General features: G+C 47.9%; 1 protein-coding gene across 1 annotated transcript; it reads right to left on the bottom strand.

The window, feature by feature from the left end:
• Window positions 1-585: 585 nt before the first annotated feature.
• Window positions 586-18,231, bottom strand: scaf1 (SR-related CTD-associated factor 1). Its single transcript, XM_061225265.1, has 10 exons — window positions 18,046-18,231; window positions 17,209-17,262; window positions 16,291-16,398; window positions 15,793-15,872; window positions 14,869-14,972; window positions 10,367-14,092; window positions 9,573-9,655; window positions 9,190-9,471; window positions 4,155-4,283; window positions 586-1,555 (listed from the first exon to the last, which is right to left on the bottom strand). Exons 2-10 carry the CDS (start codon window positions 17,260-17,262, stop codon window positions 1,397-1,399), a joined length of 4,725 nt encoding a protein of 1,574 aa, XP_061081249.1. The 5' UTR covers window positions 18,046-18,231; the 3' UTR covers window positions 586-1,396.
• Window positions 18,232-18,813: the final 582 nt, after the last annotated feature.

The following is an 18,813-nucleotide window of genomic DNA, read 5'->3' as shown; positions in this document are numbered from 1 at the left end:
TACGTGTGTGTGTGTGTGTGTATGTGTGTATGTGTGTGTGTATGTGAGTGAGTGTGTGTGTGTGTGTGTGAGTGTGTGTGTGTGTGTGTGTGTGTGAAAGAGAGACAAACCCCTGCAGTCTTGACAATGACGTCACCGATAGTCAGTTTTGGCAGCTCCAGTGGTATTGCCGTGGGTTGCAGTTTGGACCTTTTGCATGCAAATACTATTTATTATATCTATATATAAATCCACATATATATTTCAATCCCATGGCAACACTTGGACCTAAACCATGAACCTTGCAGCCGTGCAGGCAGTGGGCTTCTGAGCAGGAGTGGCCTCTTCTTGACACGAGCAGTGAACTTCAATTGTTTTTTATCTAGTCTATTCAGGTTTCCTTTTTTTAGCATAACAATCCTGTCCCAATTCCTCCCAGACCAGGAGCCTGAGAGAACATGTGTTTATGGGACGCGTCTTCTCAAATTCTTATATGGTCATACGAAACCCACCCCCCCCCACCCCCCACCCCCACAAAACCATAATGCACCCTCCCCCCCCTTGAACCTGACCCACCGGTCAATAATGAGACAGTGAGACTTGAGGCAACATGTCACATACCACATTTATAGCAGCCAACAGCCGACTGATGACAAAACCCACACACCTCCCAGAGAAAGAGACGGAGACAGGGAGGGAGAGAGGGAGGGAGGGAGAGAGGGAGGGTGAGCACTCATTCCAATTACTTATTCTTCACCTCTTTCTTCCTGTCCTTGCTCCTGACCCTGAAATCGATCGAGGTCAGCCATCCTTAAGGACATTCCAACCAGTTAAATGATCCAGGAGCTCCCTTCCCTTTGAGCAAGAAAACATCAGCACATCCTTTGTGGAAGTTTTTTTTTTTTGGAAAAGACTGACATAAATGATCGATATGTGGGTCCACCTCTCCCCCAAACTGATGTGGCTTCGAACTGATGTTTGAGGGAGCAAGGACATTCCATTTGCCTTATTCACGTTTTAAAATAGTGGGAAATAGAGCAAGAAATTGAAGAAGAGGAGAAGAATAAGTGACTTGAATTTGAGCCCCTGGAGCGTTCTGTAGCTTTATTAGTGTCCTTTGCTTCTTGGCACTGATCTAGTGTCTTCGATGTCCTCCTCATTTGCTCCGTACAGTGAGGTCTATCACACTGTGCATCTGTCGGTGTGCTCAGTTTTATTTTCCTATCAATACAAATGTACAGCAAGACAAGTAAAACCGACCGTAGGCGAATTACAAACGAGGAACGGAATTACAAACGAGGAACGGACGCAAGAGTCTCAGGCGCGCCGACCAAGTCGGGGAAGGTTCCGGGACCGCCGGACCGACGGGCAGCGGGGCTGAGCGGGAGGGAGGAGGAAGAGGAGGAAGAGGAGCGCATCAGGAGGAAGAGGAGTACAGCACAGTCTGTTCTCCCTCCCTCTCCTCCTCCTCCATGCTCCGGCCGTGCTTGCGGAAGTACTTGTACCTCTGGACGTACAGCTTCACCAGGTTGCTGACCTTGACGGGGTTGATCTCGCCAGTGCGGCTGTGGCAGATCTGAGGGCAGAGGGGGGGGGGGGGGTCGTCACTGATTCTGACACACTAAATGATCAATGGTTGGCATATACAGTACTGAAGTCTAAGGCACCCTAGCCTTTTTGTGTGTGTTAGTATAAAAGAACACATCAGAGATTTCCAAATATAAATTTTCCAAAAGATTTTAGAGACACTTTTGTATTTAATTTTAAAAAGTAACATATTACTGTAAGCAATCGACTACTTTTTACATAAAAACTTGATCAAGGCTGTCTGAGATCAGAAGCAAGGAGCCAACCAAAGTCTGCAGAAGAACTGTGGCAAGTTCTCCAACATGCTTGGAACAACCTCCCTGCTGATTGTCTTATAGAACTGCAGGACAGCGTTGGCCATCTCAGAGAAGAGATGCAGTTTTAATGCCGAAGGGTGGTCACGAAAAATATTGATTTGATTCAGTTTTTAACTATTCTGCCAAATTACTCAAATGTAATGTAAAATGTATAGTACGTTTATTTAGGACCTTTCATTGAATTATTTTTGAAAGAATCTTATCTGTACAGAATGTTATACAGGTGCCTAAGACCTTTGCACAGTACTGTATATAGCACCTTTTATCCAAAGCGCTGTACAATTGATGCTTCTCGTTCACCCATTCATACACACACTCACACACCAACGCCGAGTGGCTGCCATGCAAGGCACTGACCAGCTCATCAGGAGCATTCAGGGGTTATCTTGCTCAGGGACACTTTGACACACCCAGGGCGGAATCGAACCGGCAACCCTCTGACTGCTCATACTCATACACTTCTTTTTTTTAAAGATATTTTTTAGGCCTTTTTCAGCTTTATTGGACAGTATATAGAGACAGGATGAATGGGGGCGAGAGAGAGGGAAAGACAAATAGTAAGACGGTCGGATTCGAACCGCCGACGTCGCGGCTCGCAATGAGCATGCGGTCAGTGCTCTACAGGCTGCGCCACCGAGACACCAATACTCATACACTTCTACTGCTATACTACTCATACAGTCCCCTCCAAAAGTATTGGAACAGCAAGGCCAATTCCTTTGTTTTTGCAATACCCTGAATACATTTGGGGTTGAGATAAAAAGATGAACGCGCCAGAGTTCAAAATTTCAGCTTTTAGTTTCCTGGCATTTACACCTAGATGTGTGAAACTACTTAAAACATAGCACTTTTGGTATCAGACCACCCAATTTTAGGTGAGCAAAAGTATTGGAGCAGAAAGTATTTAAGTAAATGAAAGTAAATAACATTTTAATATTTGGTAGCATATCCCTTGCTTGCAATAACTGCATCAAGCCTGCGGCCCATTGACATTCTTTTCTTATTTTGGATGCTTTTCCAGGATTTTACTGCAGCCTGTTTCAGTTGCTGTTTGTTTAAGGGGCGGTTTTCCCTTCAATCTCCTCTTCAGGAGGTGAAATGCATGCTCAGATGGGTTAAGGTCAAGGGTAAAACCAAAGGCAGACATTCAGAACAAAATATTGTTCAACCAACAGGAAACATCTGGGCAACAAGAAACACCTGTCAGTCACATGTTCCAATACTTTAGCACACCTAAAAATTGGGCGGTCCAATACAAAAGATGATATGTTCTAAGTTGTTTAACAAAGCCAGATTTTAAAAAATCCCCCAAAATAAAAGATGAAATTTGGATCTTTTAGCCTCAAACTCAATTGTCATCAGTGTATAGCAAAAAGGAATTGACTTTGCTGTTCCAATACATTTGGAGGGGACTGTATACTACAACAATAGTCATACACTACTACTGCTACACGACTACTGCACTACTCAACTACTCATACACTACTACTAGTATACTACTCATATCAGGGATTAAAGCAAGAATGATTTGTGAGCCTGAAAATTTGTCCAGGAGGAAATGTGTACAATGCACTGAATTAAGTAGAATATTAATTTAAATCTGCTCATAGCCTGAAATCAGGCAGAGTGCCTGAGAACTTTAAGCCCTGTCATATGCTACAACAATACTCATACACAATATCAAAACGAAACACATCCACTACTAATACAATACTAACATAGTACTTCTAGTGTAGGACTACTGCAACTCTGAACATGAGGGGTCTGTGCCTGCAGCAGAGTTATATTACATTACATTACATGGCTGACGCTTTCATCCAAAGCCACTTACAGTTGATTTAGACTAAGCAGGAGAGAATGCCAGGTTAAGGGCCTTGCTCAAAGGCACCAACACCTTATCATGGCAACACCGGGGATCGAACCACCGACCTTGCGGGTCCCAGTCATGTACCGTAACCGCTACGCTACAGGCCGCCCCAGTCATGTACCGTAACCGCTACGCTACAGGTGGGTCCCAGTCATGTACCTTAACCACTATGCTACAGGCAGGTCCCAGTCATGTACCGTAACCGCTACGCTACAGGCGGGTCCCAGTCATGTACCGTAACCGCTACGCTACAGTCATGTACCGTAACCGCTACGCTACAGGTGGGTCCCAGTCATGTACCTTAACCACTATGCTACAGGTAGGTCCCAGTCATGTACCGTAACCGCTACGCTACAGGCAAGTCCCAGTCATGTACCGTAACCGCTACGCTACAGGCCGCCCACCTTGTGCACGGCCTTCCTCAGGATGTCCTTGTACTCGTCCTTGTTGATGTCTTTGCGCTGATAGTAAGGCTTGATGGCAAGCTTCACCTCCTCCACGGCCCTCTCCTGGGTGTGCAGCTTCTTCAGGTACTGAGGACAGAGCAGGGACAGTTAAACGGGCTCCATTTTGTCCCTACAATCTTTGTTGACCATGTCCTCGCACCCCCCGTCTCTGACCGGCCAGTCTACCAGGTATGAGCTGAAATGCCGCTGATATCAGTGCCATCTATAACAGTACCTCAGCCTACTGGTTGGGTGACCTAATTAGGCGGTCGCCTTTGTCTACTCGAGGCCGCACCCACTTGCCGAACAAGTCCTTATGGCTGAATTCCGACAATACAATTCTCCGTCAATCAACATTCACCGTATATTTTACCCCAGAGATAAACAGCAGGGCTGGCTTCAGTCTTCAATGAGACAGTTAAGCGAACGTAAAAAAAAAACAAAAAGGAAAAAGGAAAAAGGAAAAAAGAAAAAAGAAAAAAAAAACATGCATTTCAAAATCTAAATTAAGGCCAAACGTTGAATCCAGGCCAGTCTCGTTTTGATCACCTGCCTTGGACTAACCCTGCCCCCCCCTACTCCTTCCCCTGCTGTACCTATGACTCTAACCTGCTGTACCCATGACACTAACCTGCTGTACCCATGACACTAACCTGCTGTACCTATGACACTAACCTGCTGTACCTATGACTCTAACCTGCTGTACCTATGACTCTAACCTGCTGTACCCATGACTCTAACCTGCTGTACCTATGACTCTAACCTGCTGTACCCATGACTCTAACCTGCTGTACCCATGACTCTAACCTGCTGTACCCATGACACTAACCTGCTGTACCTATGACACTAACCTGCTGTACCTATGACACTAACCTGCTGTACCCATGACTCTAACCTGCTGTACCTATGACTCTAACCTGCTGTACCCATGACACTAACCTGCTGTACCTATGACTCTAACCTGCTGTACCTATGACTCTAACCTGCTGTACGGTCAGGAGAAGACAAATGAAAAAGAACAAAACTTTTCATTGAACAAAATTTGGTGCGGTCCAAATCCGTCATGCCCTTGGGCACTGTAGCTGGAAAGCTCACTTAGGGGAATGGCTTTAAGAAAGCTCCTCCCCTATCCACCCAATAAGAGAGGCAAAGTGGAGCATACCTGTGATTCCTCTTTAAGGAATTGTCCCATTCAGAGTTTTGTTGCACTTTCCTTGTTTAGACACAATCATGATAATGTTATTAATATTTTTTATATTTAGTTTCAAACCGCTATTCCTTTAAGTTATGTGGGCTGAACGCTGGCACAGACACATTATAGCCTACCCTTTTGTTGAGAACGAAGCAAAAGGAAAAATCATTCCTCCCTAGTCCCCGTTTAAGACTACACCCTGTTGTACTTAAGATTTGAACCTGCTTCATGTAAAAATCTAGCTTGATGTACTTGAGACTATAACCTGCCGTACTTACTGTATGACTTGCCGTGATTACACTGCAGATCACGTTTATTTCCACCAGAAGTGGCGCTACACTGCGGCGACTCGCTGGTTTGCATGCTGCTCACCGAGCACTTTATTAGGAACATTTTTACTTTATTACACCTACTCATTCATGCGATCAGCTAATCAGCCAATTCTGTGGCAGCAGTGCGATGTTGTTCCCACGTTTTCATTTTTAACCGCCCTCTGCATGACGCCACAGAGGGAATCAGTGCATACATCGCCTTCTGTGAGAATACCAGTGCCGCCTAAAATGGTTAAAATCTTTCCCAAACAGCAAGCCGTGGACTTCGAAGAACGCCATTGGCATAGAAATAGCAAGCTTTTATGAATAAAAACGGACCTTGAAAAAGTGGGTAAATCCACTTATTAAGGGCAATAAAAGGCAGTTTGCCTCAGGACTGGGGACAGCAGGACTGGGGACAGCAGGACTGCACGAGAGGGCCAGATCAGTGCTAACAGTCCTCTGCTCCACACGACATGTATCAACTTGTGTCTGTTGAATAGCTTCTACAACCACTTTGATAAACATGACTTTAATATTCATTCATTCATTCATTAATTCATTATCCAAACCCGCTTGTCCTGAACAGGGTCGCAGGGGGGCTGGAGCCTATCCCAGCATACATTGGGTGAAAGGCAGGAATACACCCTGGACAGGTCGCCAGTTCATCGCAGGGCACACACACCATTCACTCACACACTCATACCTATGGGCAATTTAGACCAATCAGCCTAACCTGCATGTCTTTGGACTGTGGGAGGAAACCGGAGTACCCGGAGGAAACCCACGCAGACACCGGGAGCACACGCAAACTCCAGAGAGGCCCCGGCCGACGGGGATTCGAACCCAGGACCTCCTTGCTGTGAGGCAGCAGTGCTACCCACTGCACCATCTGTGCCGCCTATTACTTTAATATAAACAACAAATATTGTTTGAAAAATAGCATAACTGAACGTGATATGACTGTTATTGAAACTGATTCTGTCTAAAAATATTTGCGTGCACTTAGACCTAGGAAAATTGGGGCCTCCGGCAGAATTTTGAAGTTGTGCTGGAGACAGCTGTCCCCTCCGTTTCAGTTTCTGTTTACCTGGTCCATCAGCTGTTGTACTGTCCCAAAACATTTGGAAATATGTGACCATCATTACATAACAAGCTGGTGTACAGGTCTACCTAATAATGTGATCACTGAGTGTATATTTCTGAAAACACCTGAGGTGAGAAATAGCCCATGGAATAGCTGAATGTTGATATGACCTCCAACACCTAGTTCGACAGGTTTATAAGCCAGATGCAGCTAAACTGAGTAAAAATAATTTGCATAGAGAATATTTTATGCAGATGGATACACCTACCCCACCAAGACACAGAGAGTGAAATTACTCTTTAACGCCCATAACGCTTAAAACTATGGATATCCTATCAACGTTTCTCTGAGTTAGGACACTTTTAGAATGAGAAACTCTTATGCTTTTGGCCCACTGCACACGTGTCATGAAAAGGACACTGACATGACCATATTTCTTGTAGCATGTGGATTTCCAGAGAAGTTGAGGTCCCCCCCCCCCACACTTGTTTTACCACCCACATAGAGCCGTTATATCCTGTTTCCATAGTGACTGAAAACTGCAGGCTGATAAAAGGAATGAATGCAAAAACCCCTCACCAGCCCAGACCTGCTGAAGACACTTAAGGGGTTAAAACAATCTACTGAATCTTTTACTATCACCTGCTGTACTTACTATGATCCATTGAGGACATACTATGAAGGAACATTAAATACCAAGAGTTTCTTTGTGTCAGCTGGCTTGACGAAACCTAACACCTGCAATAAGGCTTAGCTGGTATCACGACGGTGGATGTCCTGACCTGCTCAGTGAACGCTGGCTTTCTCAAACAGCTCTGAGCACCTACCCAAAAAAGGGCAGTGTCTGCAACATTGAGCCCATAGCAGAGTATGCACTGTACTTGAGCAGCATATTTCGTACCTGAGTAGCAAAGGCTTATAATGGATGGATATAAAAAACATAAAGCAACCAGAATGGCACAGGGCAACACCAACAAAGCCAGGGGGCACTGTTGGCAAAAATAAGTACCAGTTGTGTGAATTCTTCAGCAAATACCACGTCCCCCAGCATTCATGACGGCTGAGGAGATTGTTCAGTGATCTTGAGCCATCTCAAAAAATTTGAATATTGTGGAAAAATAAATTCTTTCCATAATTTTATTCAAAAAGTGAAACTTTCATAAATTCTAGATTCATTACACGTAAAGTGAAATATTTAAAGCCTTTTTTTTTGTTTTAATCTTGATGATTACGGCTTACAGCTCATGAAAATAAAAAATCCAGTATCTGAAAATATTAGAATATTACATAAGACCAATCAAAAAAAGGATTTCTAATACAGAAATGTTGACCTTCTGAAAAGTATGTTCATTTATGCACTCAATACTTGGTCGGGCAATCATGGGGAAGACTGCTGACTTGACAGTTGTCCAGAAGACTCATTGACACCCTCCACAAGGAGGGTAAGCCACAGAAGGTCTTTGCTGAAAGGGCTGGCTGTTCGCAGAGTGCTGTGTCTAAGCATATTCATGGAAAGTTGACTGGAAGGGAAAAGTGTGGTAGGAAAAGGTGCACAAGCAACAGGGATGACCGCAGCCTTGAGACGATTGTCAAGCGAAGCCGATCTAAGAACTTCAAATTCAAATTTTTTGAGATGCACCCAGTATATTTTGAAACCGAGTGAGTCAACATGTCAATGAGCCTTTTTAAATGATAGGAAGGGATTTATAGTGGTCTTGTTACAATGTTTTAACACACAAATATTCTCTATTATACCTTATCCTTAACTGATCCTTCAACTGTAATCTTATCTAACAAGAGCCTGATAATTTGATTATAGTCATTTTACCTACAAAGAATCTGTCCCAAGTTCTTTTGACTTACTACAGGATCAGTTCGCACCACTTGCCTGAAGCAAACACACCAAAGTTTATTCATAAACTGGGGAATTATGGGACTCAGGCCTATCACCCTCCCATAACATGGGTGTGGATATTCCATCCACTGAGAATCAAGGCTGTATCTTTTGTTTAGCGTATCCTCAGGGAAGGCTTGTGGATTTTGTTTGTCTCCAAATAATGTCGCCCTGCAGAGACCCCACTCGCTATCCGCACCCAGCTCTATGCGATCCTCCAGGACTAGAGACGACTTTTCCAGGGTTGAAAAAAAAATAATAATAATAATTTAAAAAATAAATAAAGAACAGAATCTCAGTTCGTAGTGCACAACACTGTACTTAAGACTGCATGCCTTGGTACTTTACTAAGTGTAAAAACTAAAGGACAAAAACACAAAGCAAAAAAACATACCAAACAGAGCAAGATAGGATGATGAGGCTGACCAACATGACATGTATTCTGTGTGACCCAGGCCTATATTTACTTGCCCTGGGGAACTAAAAATAAAAACACAGGAGACACTAACCTTATCAGGGTCCTTGCTTTCACTGTCCCAACCAGTTTCACTTGATCCTCCAGTTCCTCCTGATGGCCCCATATGCATGGGGGCAGGCGGAGTCTGTGCACAACCACTGCCCAATGACAGGCCGGGCTTGGTACTGCCGACCAATGGGAGGGATCCACGGAGAATGAACTGGGCAGGGGGTGGGGGCAGAGACGGAAGGGACGGGGCTTGCAAGGAGGAAGTGGACGATGAAGAGGAAGCAGGAGGGTGCTGGGATTGGCTCTGGTTTGCTTGCGAGAGAATCTGAAATATAAGGTAAAGATTAGGCGAAAGACTAATATTGCACATTACCAGCACATTCAGAGAGAACTGTAAACAGAGTGGTGAGCCGGGCAGTGTCTGACCTGGCTGGTAGCTTGAATGAACTCGTGGGCTTTGGCCCGGCCTGCAACATTGGCCTCCTCCATCTTAAACAGGAGCGCTGTCACTGCAGGGGAGGGAATGACATCATGGGTGAAATTATTGTGTTGATTTTCATACTTTTGGTAAATGGTAAATGGCAGGCATTTATATAGCGCCTTTATCCAAAGCGCTGTACAATTGATGCTTCTCCATTCACCCAGTCATACACACACTCACACACCGACGGCGATTGGCTGCCATGCAAGGCCCCAACCAGCTCGTCAGGAGCATTTGGGGGTGAGGTGTCTTGCTCAGGGACACCGCCCGGGCAGGGGATCGAACCGGCAACCCTCCGACTGCCAGACGACTGCTCTTGCTGCCTGAGCCACGTCGCCCCATGTCGACTTTTCACACGACACCACCCTCCAAAGGCCCCCCCCCCCCACATGTACTGTACCACAGCCACCTACATCAGTCTAACCCCCCCCCCCCACTGAAATTGCAACCCGCCACCCACCCCCCAAAGAAGGGAAAAGGGGAAGAAATACAAGGCCTGATTTAACTAACTAAACAGAAAAGACTGTGTTAGTAAGTTAGAAGTTACATTACATTACATTACAGAAGTGCCTCTTAATTTAAAATGGCCAGCATGTATAAATGTGTAAACATACTGACACTGCCCTTGTTTCCCAGGGCAGACAGGGTGATGGAGGGGGGAAGAGGGAGATGAGATACTCACAGGGAGATGAGATACTCATAGGGAGATGAGATACTCACAGGGAGATGATATACTCACAGGCCAGCACTCCCCCGGCTGTGCAGTCCACGCCCGTCTGCAGGCTCCAGGGGAGGGGCGGTGCTGGGGGTGGAGGCGGGGGCGGCGGCTTGCTGGTGGACGATGAGACGGATGAAGAGGAGGGGTCAGTGGCAGAGGGAGGCAGGGACTGAGAGAGGGAGGTGGGTATAGAGCAGGAGGGGGAGGAGGAAGAAGAGGAGGGTGGGGAACATCGGGCCTTCTGCTCATCGGGGGGGGTTTTCTGGTCGACTGACTGGCAGGCTCCACCCAGCGACGTTTGCGGAGGCAGGGGGCTGGTTGGGGCATTTGAAGAGGGGGCCAGGGGGGTGACCTGGGTTTGGGACATGCAGTCTTCCAAAAGAAAGGAGGCCTCGGGGGTCCTACAGCTGCTGTCGACAGTCTGGGAGTCGGGCGTGGACTGTCGCGTGTCATGGGAGGGGGGCAGTGAGAGCAGGGGCGTTAGGGGCGGAGACGAGGGCACAGCATTGCTCGCAGGCGACGACAAAGGCGTGAAGGTGGGGTGGCAGGGAGGGGGGCTGCAGGACTTGGAGCTGACTGCGACTCCTGCCTGGATCTCCATTCCCGACATGCCCCAGCTTCCGTCGCGACTTAGCTCCTCCCCCTCTTCCGCAGGTCCGCCTCTTCCCTTCTCCCTGCCCTCTTTTCCTCTCTTCCCTTGCTTCCGCCTGGGCCTCGTCGCAGAGGAAGAGGAGGGCGATGAGGCAGAGGAGGAAGAGGCCGAGGTGGTGGAGCTGGGCTTGGCCTTCTTGGGTTTGAGGGCAGAGAGCTGGGAGGAAGGGGGAGCCAGGGTGCACCGCCTCTGCATATTGCCTATGTCACTGCTCCTCCCCAAAATCGCTATGGGATCAGAGCAGGGTTTGAGAAATGGGGACCTGCTCTCGTTGTCTCTGCGGAACACAACCGCAATGGAACCCCCCACGACCCCCCCGCTGCCACCCCCGGCCGGGACAGAGAGTTCTTTACCAACGCCACCCAGCACCCCCAGCTTCCCCACCCCCCCGAGCACGCCCGTGGTGCTGCTCACGCCATCTCGCACGAGTACCGACACCTTGGACTGCAGCTTCCTCTTCCTGCTGCTGCCTGAACGGCTACCTTCCTTCTTCCCGCCTTTCTCCCTCTCCTTCCCCGATTTCCGCCGCTTTTTGACGGGCAAGGGAGCAGGCTGTAGGGACGTGGGACGGAAGGAGGGAGACGGCGGAGGAGAGAGGGATGCGTGGTCCTTGCTGGGTTTGGTTCTGAAGGGGGCTCCCGAGGGATCCACCTGCTTGCTCAGCTGGGACTTCTTCTTGGCACGCCTTCCGCTCTGGGATTTGGGTTTGTGCTTGGGGCTGGAGTGAGGGGGCAGAGCCTGGGGCAGGGGAGGCAGGGGAGGCAGGGGGGAGTCCTCCGGGGAGAGGTAGTCTGAGTCCAGGGCCTCCCCGTCCACAGACAGCCCCTCGGCCGGCAGTTTGTCGGAAAAGCGGTCCGAGTCGCAGGAATGCGGCCTTGGCGGTGTGAGAGACAGGTCCCGGCAAAGACTAATTTGCCTGTGCTCTTCCTCATCCTCTTCCGCCGGGCACTGCCTCCTCTTTTGCTTCTTCTTGCGGGGTTTTTCGTGTGTCCTTGGGGGGGAGCTGTGGTCAGCCTTCGGTGGCCGAGGTGACCCGGGGACGGTGGTGGTGGTGGTTGTCGTGGTGACTGTTATTGTGCGTTTGATGGCGTACAGGTCCGAGCAGTTGAGGTCCTGGATGGAGGGGGGCATGACGGGTCGCCTATCTCTCCTACTCCTCCTGTCCCTCTCTAGGTCACGCTCTCGTTCCCGGCTGCTCTGATTGCTCGTCCTCCCCTTCTTCCTGCTGTCACTCCCTCTCTCCCTGCTGTGCGATTCCCCGTTTACCCCTCTCCTCTCTCGCTCTCTCTTTCTCCTGCTCTTCATGCCATCACCGCCTCCCTCTTTTTCCCTGTCAACTCTCCGCCTCTCCCTCTCCTTCTCCTGGTCCCTCTCCCTTTCCTGGTCCCTCTCCCTCTCCTTCTCCTGGTCCCTCTCCCTCTCCTTCTCCTTCTTGCGATCCCTATCCCGATCCCGGTCCTCGGAGTGGTTGGACCAGGAGCGCTGACCTTTCCGCTCATGGAGGGAAGAGGCACAGGATCGAGAGTGGGACGGAGAGGAGCTCTGCCTTCTTTTCCTCTTCTGGCTGCCACTCCTACTACTACTCCTTCTCTTGCTCTCCTTCTCCTTTCCCTCCTTCTGCCTCCCTTGCACATCCTTCCCTTTATCCTTTCTTTTCCTCTCCTGACTGCCTCCTGCCTTCCCTCTCTTCCTCGCCACCTTCTCCTCCCCTTGCTCGTCTTTTCGCTTGTGCCTCTCCCGCTCCATGGGGTCCATGGACGACTTCCTGCTCTTGCGTTTCTCCGAAGGGGCGGGGAGGGGAGGGAGGTGTGAAGGGCTAGGAGGCCGCGGTGGAGGAGAGAGGGAAGATGAAGGGCAGGGCCGGTATCTTTCTCTTCGCCTGTTGAGCAGTTTGGTCCTCAGATCGCCCAGGGCAGACATCGCCGAGCCTCCACCACTGTCCCCATCTCCGCCCGCCAGCCAGTCACCCTCCGCCCTCACCGACACAAACTCGTCCCCGTCCAGGACACGCAAGATCCTCTCCACTTTGGGGCTGGACAGGAGGAAGGCTTTGTCCCTGCCCATTTCTCTTTTCCTCTTCTTCTCCCTTTCTCGTTCTCTGGGCCTCTCCTTTTCGCCCACCCCTACGATTTCGCCCTCTTCGATTTCCGAGTTGTCCGAGTCGTTGGCCTCTTTCCGGTGCCTCCTTCCCTCCGTCGCTCCTTTCCTGTCCGCTCTCTCTGCCTCCCTCTCCCTCTCCTCCCTGTGTCTTGGAGGTGGAGAGGGGGTGCATGTGGATGCAGGTGGGTGGGTGGGGTCTGGAGGAGGCGTGTCTTTCCCCTCCATGCCTCGCCCATCCTCCTCTTCCTCTGTCTCTGCCTCCATCCCTCCGGGGATCAGCTTTGGCTCCCTGCTCTCATTGTCTGGGCTGCTCCCTCCCTCGCTCTCAGCCCTGCTCCCTCCCTCACTCTCAGCCCTGCTCCCTCCCTCGCTCTCAGCCCCTTGCTCCCTGGTCATCTCCGAGTCTGGAGAGCCCGTGGGGTCAAAGGGGTCATACTTCTCCCCCTCTTCCCCTGTATCTCCATCTTGCTCCTCCTCCTCCTCTCCTGCCAGTGGGCAGAAAGGGTCATACAGGCCCATGCTCTCTTGCTCGCCTTCAGAAGTGGGAAGAGAGGATGCAGAGGAGGTGTGAACAGCGGGGTCAGAGAGCGGAAGAAGCGGGGCTGTCGAGGTGGAGGACACGGGGTCCCCAGTGCCATTGGCGACCGCTCCGCCCCCACCTCGGGCGCGGCTGTCATCGTGGTAACTGGCCACCGTGCCGTCAGGGGAAGCAGAAGAAGGGGAGGACGATGGGGACGAGGGGGCGGAGGAGGGCGGGGTCGACGGGGATGAAGGGCGAGGAGTTTTGTTGGGCACGACTACCACGCCGGGCGGAGAGGCAGCGGGGGTCCTCCTTTCCAAAGGTGGGTTTTTGGAAATGTCGCAGGGCCTTAACAGGAGGGAGGCAGGAGACCGGCAGGGAGAGCGGCAGGTGTCCACGAGGTGTCCCTTCAGTCTGGGTCTCCACGAGAGGGAGGGATGGTTCAACAACGAGGGGAGTCGATGAGTAAAGGCACCTGGCCAATAGAGGGAAGAGATTAATACTCTGGGTGCACTGGATAAAAGGTCATTTTGCACTTACTCATAGGTAATCAATGCATTTTACTCAATTTGTTTATTGTATAGGCTATTTGTTCCTAGTAGCATATTACTGCCCATTGAATTTTTAACCTACAAGCACTTGTTATTTCAAATGTTTCCCACTGCTGTGCATGAGATCTATTAATTTACCATCATGCACCCTGCTCCTGTTCCACCTAGGCAGGTGTGGGCTTGGTTAGTACTTTGACAGGAGACCTCCTGGGAAAACTAAGTTGCTGCTGGAAGTGGTGATGGTGGGCCAAAAGGGAACGATGTTCCCTCTGGTCAGATTATCCCCAATGACCCAACGCAGTGATGGGGACACTGTGTAGTAGGAGACACCATCTTTCAGATGAGACTGTAAACTGAGGTCCTAACTCACTGTAGTCATTAAAGATCCCATGACACTCTGGGATCCCTGGCTAAATTCCTAACCCCTCAACTGCCACCTACTCATCCCCTAATATAATTGGCAAATGGGTGGGTGCCACACATTGGTGCTGGTCAAGGCGAATTTCCCCCTCATCACTGGAAGCGCTTTGAGTGTCTCAATTTATAAATATAATGATCTATCTATCTTAATAAATACTTCTTTTTTTTCCAAAGCTCTTGACATGCATAATGCTTATTAAATTAATTTGTCTTCATAAGCTTTAAACTAAATTTGGTCTTCTGATTTGGCATTGCTCCAATTCCATAATGGGTGAATTACCTGACTTCCTGGTTTGTACAGCAGAGTTGACGGATGACAGGAGAGCAAAGGAAGACCCACCCTCCAGTCTCACTTCAGCAGTGAGCTCCACATGGAAATCGACACTGGAAACAGAGAGCGCAAACTCACTCACTCACGCTGGAGAGGACCACCACGTCTTTCAAATTAAACAACGAGAAGGTCACATCTTTACTCACTCCTCCATTGTCACAGAATGTTAGAATATAATTCTTGTCACAAATTAATCCATTAAAAGTAAATCACAAAACTAGGAGTAAAAAGCTTTAAAAAACATTTTTAAAAACATTAAAACTGTCAGAAAATATAAAAGGCCCACGGCGCATTCTCCGCACAACAGGAGCAGGTGATTTTCAGTGTCCAGAAATGGTAGCACAAGTAGTAGGCATTGGCTAACATTAAAGTACTCAATAACTATAACTTACCAAATATAACACTAGCTATAACCACCTACCTGGTGAAAGTAACAGGTTACCTAATCTATCTTAGCTAACAAACATTACTGCCTAACGTTAGCTGCTAACATTACACCGCGTTATGCTCAGCTGCTAATACATCACTGACCTCCATTCATTCTGTGAGCGACTGCCTGTGCAGTAAAGGTAAAAGACCTTTCAGGCCCGGAGTGCGACCTCTCGCTGCACCCCTTTCCCCCAGTCAGGGACTGGTGAGCAGTGCCACATGGGCTACAACAGCCTATGGGTGAGTGAGTGAGATCCTGCACTGAATTAGTGGATTTCTGCTCAGGGTCACAAACGCGCACCGCGGGGTGGAAGAAAACGAATTTTTACTTCAAATGTTTAAATTTTTAATGTTTATGCACTTTTTCCAACACGCATGTCAAACAGAGGAAACTCTCGTTTTGCCTTTACAGCGAACTCATCCCTCGCTCGGTCTGCCACTCACCTGTCAAAGGATTGATGGGGGGAGCAGCTTGGAGAGACGGGGGGAAGGACTGACTCTGAGACGACAGAGGCCGCTGAACCCTGGGACAGAGGGACAGCGATTAGCCCTCCACAGCACACACAAGAACACACGCACAGTCATCGGCCAAACACAGGATCTCGGAACGGAAATCGAACTTGTTGTAGAGGAACTGCACATAGGGCAGCCTGTAGCGTAGTGGTTAAGGTAAATGACTGGGACACGCAAGGTCAGTGGTTCTAATCCTGGTGTAGCCACAATAAGATCCGCACAGCCGTTGGGCCCTTGAGCAAGGCCCTTAACCCTGCATTGCTCCAGGGGAGGATTGTCTCCTGCTTAGTCTAATCAACTGTATGTCGCTCTGGGTAAGAGCATCTGCCAAATGCCGATAATGTAATGTGAATGAACTGACGGACTATTTTGACGGTAAGGTGGTTGTGTGGAAACTACGGAAGCTGGAGCAGCTGGAGCAGGACTCACAAGCTGGCTGTGATGGTCCCCCGGGGCCTCCCTCCTGCCCAGGCAACGCCTCGGACTCTCCCTCTTCTCCTCTTTCTCCCCCTCTTCCTCTCTTTGACCTTTTCCTTGCTAAGTTGAACAGGATGAAGAAAAAATAAGGAAAACCCATTGGGAACTGTAAATCATACACAGGTTCTTGGGACCTTTGGTAGTATGAAGTATGCACAGGACACTGGCCACTATATAGTGTGCACAGGAAACTGGCAACTATAAAGTGTGCATGGGACATTAGGCACTATAAAGTGTGCACAGGATATTTGGTACTATAAGGCATGCGCAGGGCACTGGGCACTATATAGTGTGCATGGGACCTTGAGTACTATAAAGCGTGCATGGGATATGGGGACCTATAAAGTGTGCACTGAACATTGGATACTATAAAGCATGCATGGGACACTGGGCACTATAAAGCATGCATGGGACACTGGGCACCATAAAGCATGCATGGGACACTGGGCACCATAAAGCATGCATGGGACACTGGGCACTATAAGGTGTGCAAGGGACATTGGCTACTATAAAGTGTGCATGGGATATTGGGTACTATAAAATGTGCATGGTACACTGGGAACTATAAAGTGTGCACAGGATACTGGGAACTATAAAATGTGCATGGGACAATGGGTAATATAAAGTGTGCATGGAACACCGGGAACTATGAAGTGCACAGGACACTGGGAACTATAACTTTTGGTTCTATAAAGTGTGCACAGGACGAGTGCACGGGAAGTGCTACATAATGCAGTTGATGACATTATATAAACGTATGTACATTCTAGAATAAACACTGCCCAACAGGGGACCAGTTCCCCATCGCAAATCACCAAAGGGGAAAATACCCTGTGGTGTTGTATAACCGTGTTATTCAGACAGAAGCACCTTTGATTTAGGGCGGCCAGCGTCGACTTGGTCAAATTCGTCCTCTTCTCCCATCTAGGGACGAGAAAATTAATCGATCTAATATACTGTAGCACATCCTCAGCACTACCGTTTAAACTGTAAGATCACAAATATGTGATGAGCATTTTCTTAGCTGAACATTCTAATACGAATGCAACAATCACCATTGGTAATTGAAAGCTATTGACTTATAGAACAATGAACAGAAATGGTTCTACTCTGTAAAGGGTTAAGTGTGTTGCCGGTTAGTATATCACTGTGCCAATGCACAATTTAACTAGTCAGTTAGCTATGATGTTACTGTTCGACACCGAAGGAAGCCCGTTAGCGGATCAGTGTTGGAGACATTGATGACAAAAAACCAAGCCCTTGTTTTGGTGAATTGGTCTGTTTCCTCATCAGTCAGTTTTCATGCATGTGACATACCTTACTCAACCCGACTCCCGTGAATCATTTATCGCATCCGAGTGTGGAGTACGGTTAGCTACCCGGCTGACAAGCACCCCAGCAAAATAAACATTGAGATCTTTGGCTAGTCGCCTATTTAGTACGCAAGATAGCTAGCAAATGTTGGCAGAGAATCGTGCATATACGTTTTGCAGGTAACTGGGGAGCTGTATAGCTAACTTAGCCATATAACTAACGCAAGCAATCTACCGAGCTAGGTTATTATTTAAAATGAATTATGTATAATGCAAAGCGAACAGATCAACTAGCCAGCTATCCGCTTCACCAGCTAGCCTGCTAATAAAACAGGCAATCTCAATTGCAAGCTAATGATAGCTAGTACAAAGCTAACTAACATTACATACTTACTGTACTTTGAGATGTGCCTGGAGGCTGACGAAACTATTCTAATTCCTTCAATTATACGTTTTTCCTCTCGTTACATATTTATAGGCACTGGTAAAATATAATAAAAAGGGTAAAATTAAAGCTTTAACAATTTATTGAGCAAGAATACAGTTACAGGCCCATTACGATTGCGGCAACCATTTTACTTTCTTCAACTGACCCGCAAGGTTTGATGGGAAATGATGTTTTTACTCCGAATTACGACATGACCAGCACCCCAGTGGACAGTGAAGCGGCAGGAGTGAGTATAATGCGAGTATAACGCACTATAACCAGTGAGCAACAATTTGCTATAACTACCCTATGACAGTTAAACTCAAACATTCACGCGCCGTGTACGAAACGGCATCCTAAATACTATGTCCTCAAAAATCTATTGTGACTGTTACTAAACATACTGTCTACTGTTTAATGTGTATTTGTGCTCCTGAATATAGACTAAATAAACTAGATTAGAAATTTAAAGACAAGCTGAAATCAAAATGAACTTTTTCCTTAATGTATTTAATTCTTCATAACCATACAAACACAATCTTCAAATATACACTCACCAATAACTTTTATGAACATTTTTACTTCATTACACCTACTTATTCATGCGATTATCTAAGCAGCCAATTGTGTGGCAGCAGTGCAATGCATACAGTCATGTAGATACGGGTCAGGAGCAATTAATGTTCACATCAACCATAACAATGGGGAAAAATGTGATCTAAGTTACTTTGACAA

The sequence above is a fragment of the Conger conger genome, chromosome 16 (genome assembly GCF_963514075.1).
Source record: "Conger conger chromosome 16, fConCon1.1, whole genome shotgun sequence".
Taxonomy (NCBI): Eukaryota; Metazoa; Chordata; class Actinopteri; order Anguilliformes; family Congridae; genus Conger; species Conger conger.
This window is presented reverse-complemented; position numbering and strand designations above follow the sequence as displayed.

What these genes read in the sequence shown, in the direction of transcription:
- scaf1 (XM_061225265.1), bottom strand. Translation starts at nt 17,262, where the DNA reads ATGGGAGAAGAGGACGAATTTGACCAAGTCGACGCTGGCCGCCCTAAA. An exon ending in GGGACCATCACAGCCAGCTT is followed by an intron (nt 15,873 to 16,290) that starts GTGAGTCCTGCT and finishes CCTCTGTCCCAG; the next exon opens with GGTTCAGCGGCCTCTGTCGT. An exon ending in TCATTCAAGCTACCAGCCAG is followed by an intron (nt 9,472 to 9,572) that starts GTCAGACACTGC and finishes CTTATATTTCAG; the next exon opens with ATTCTCTCGCAAGCAAACCA.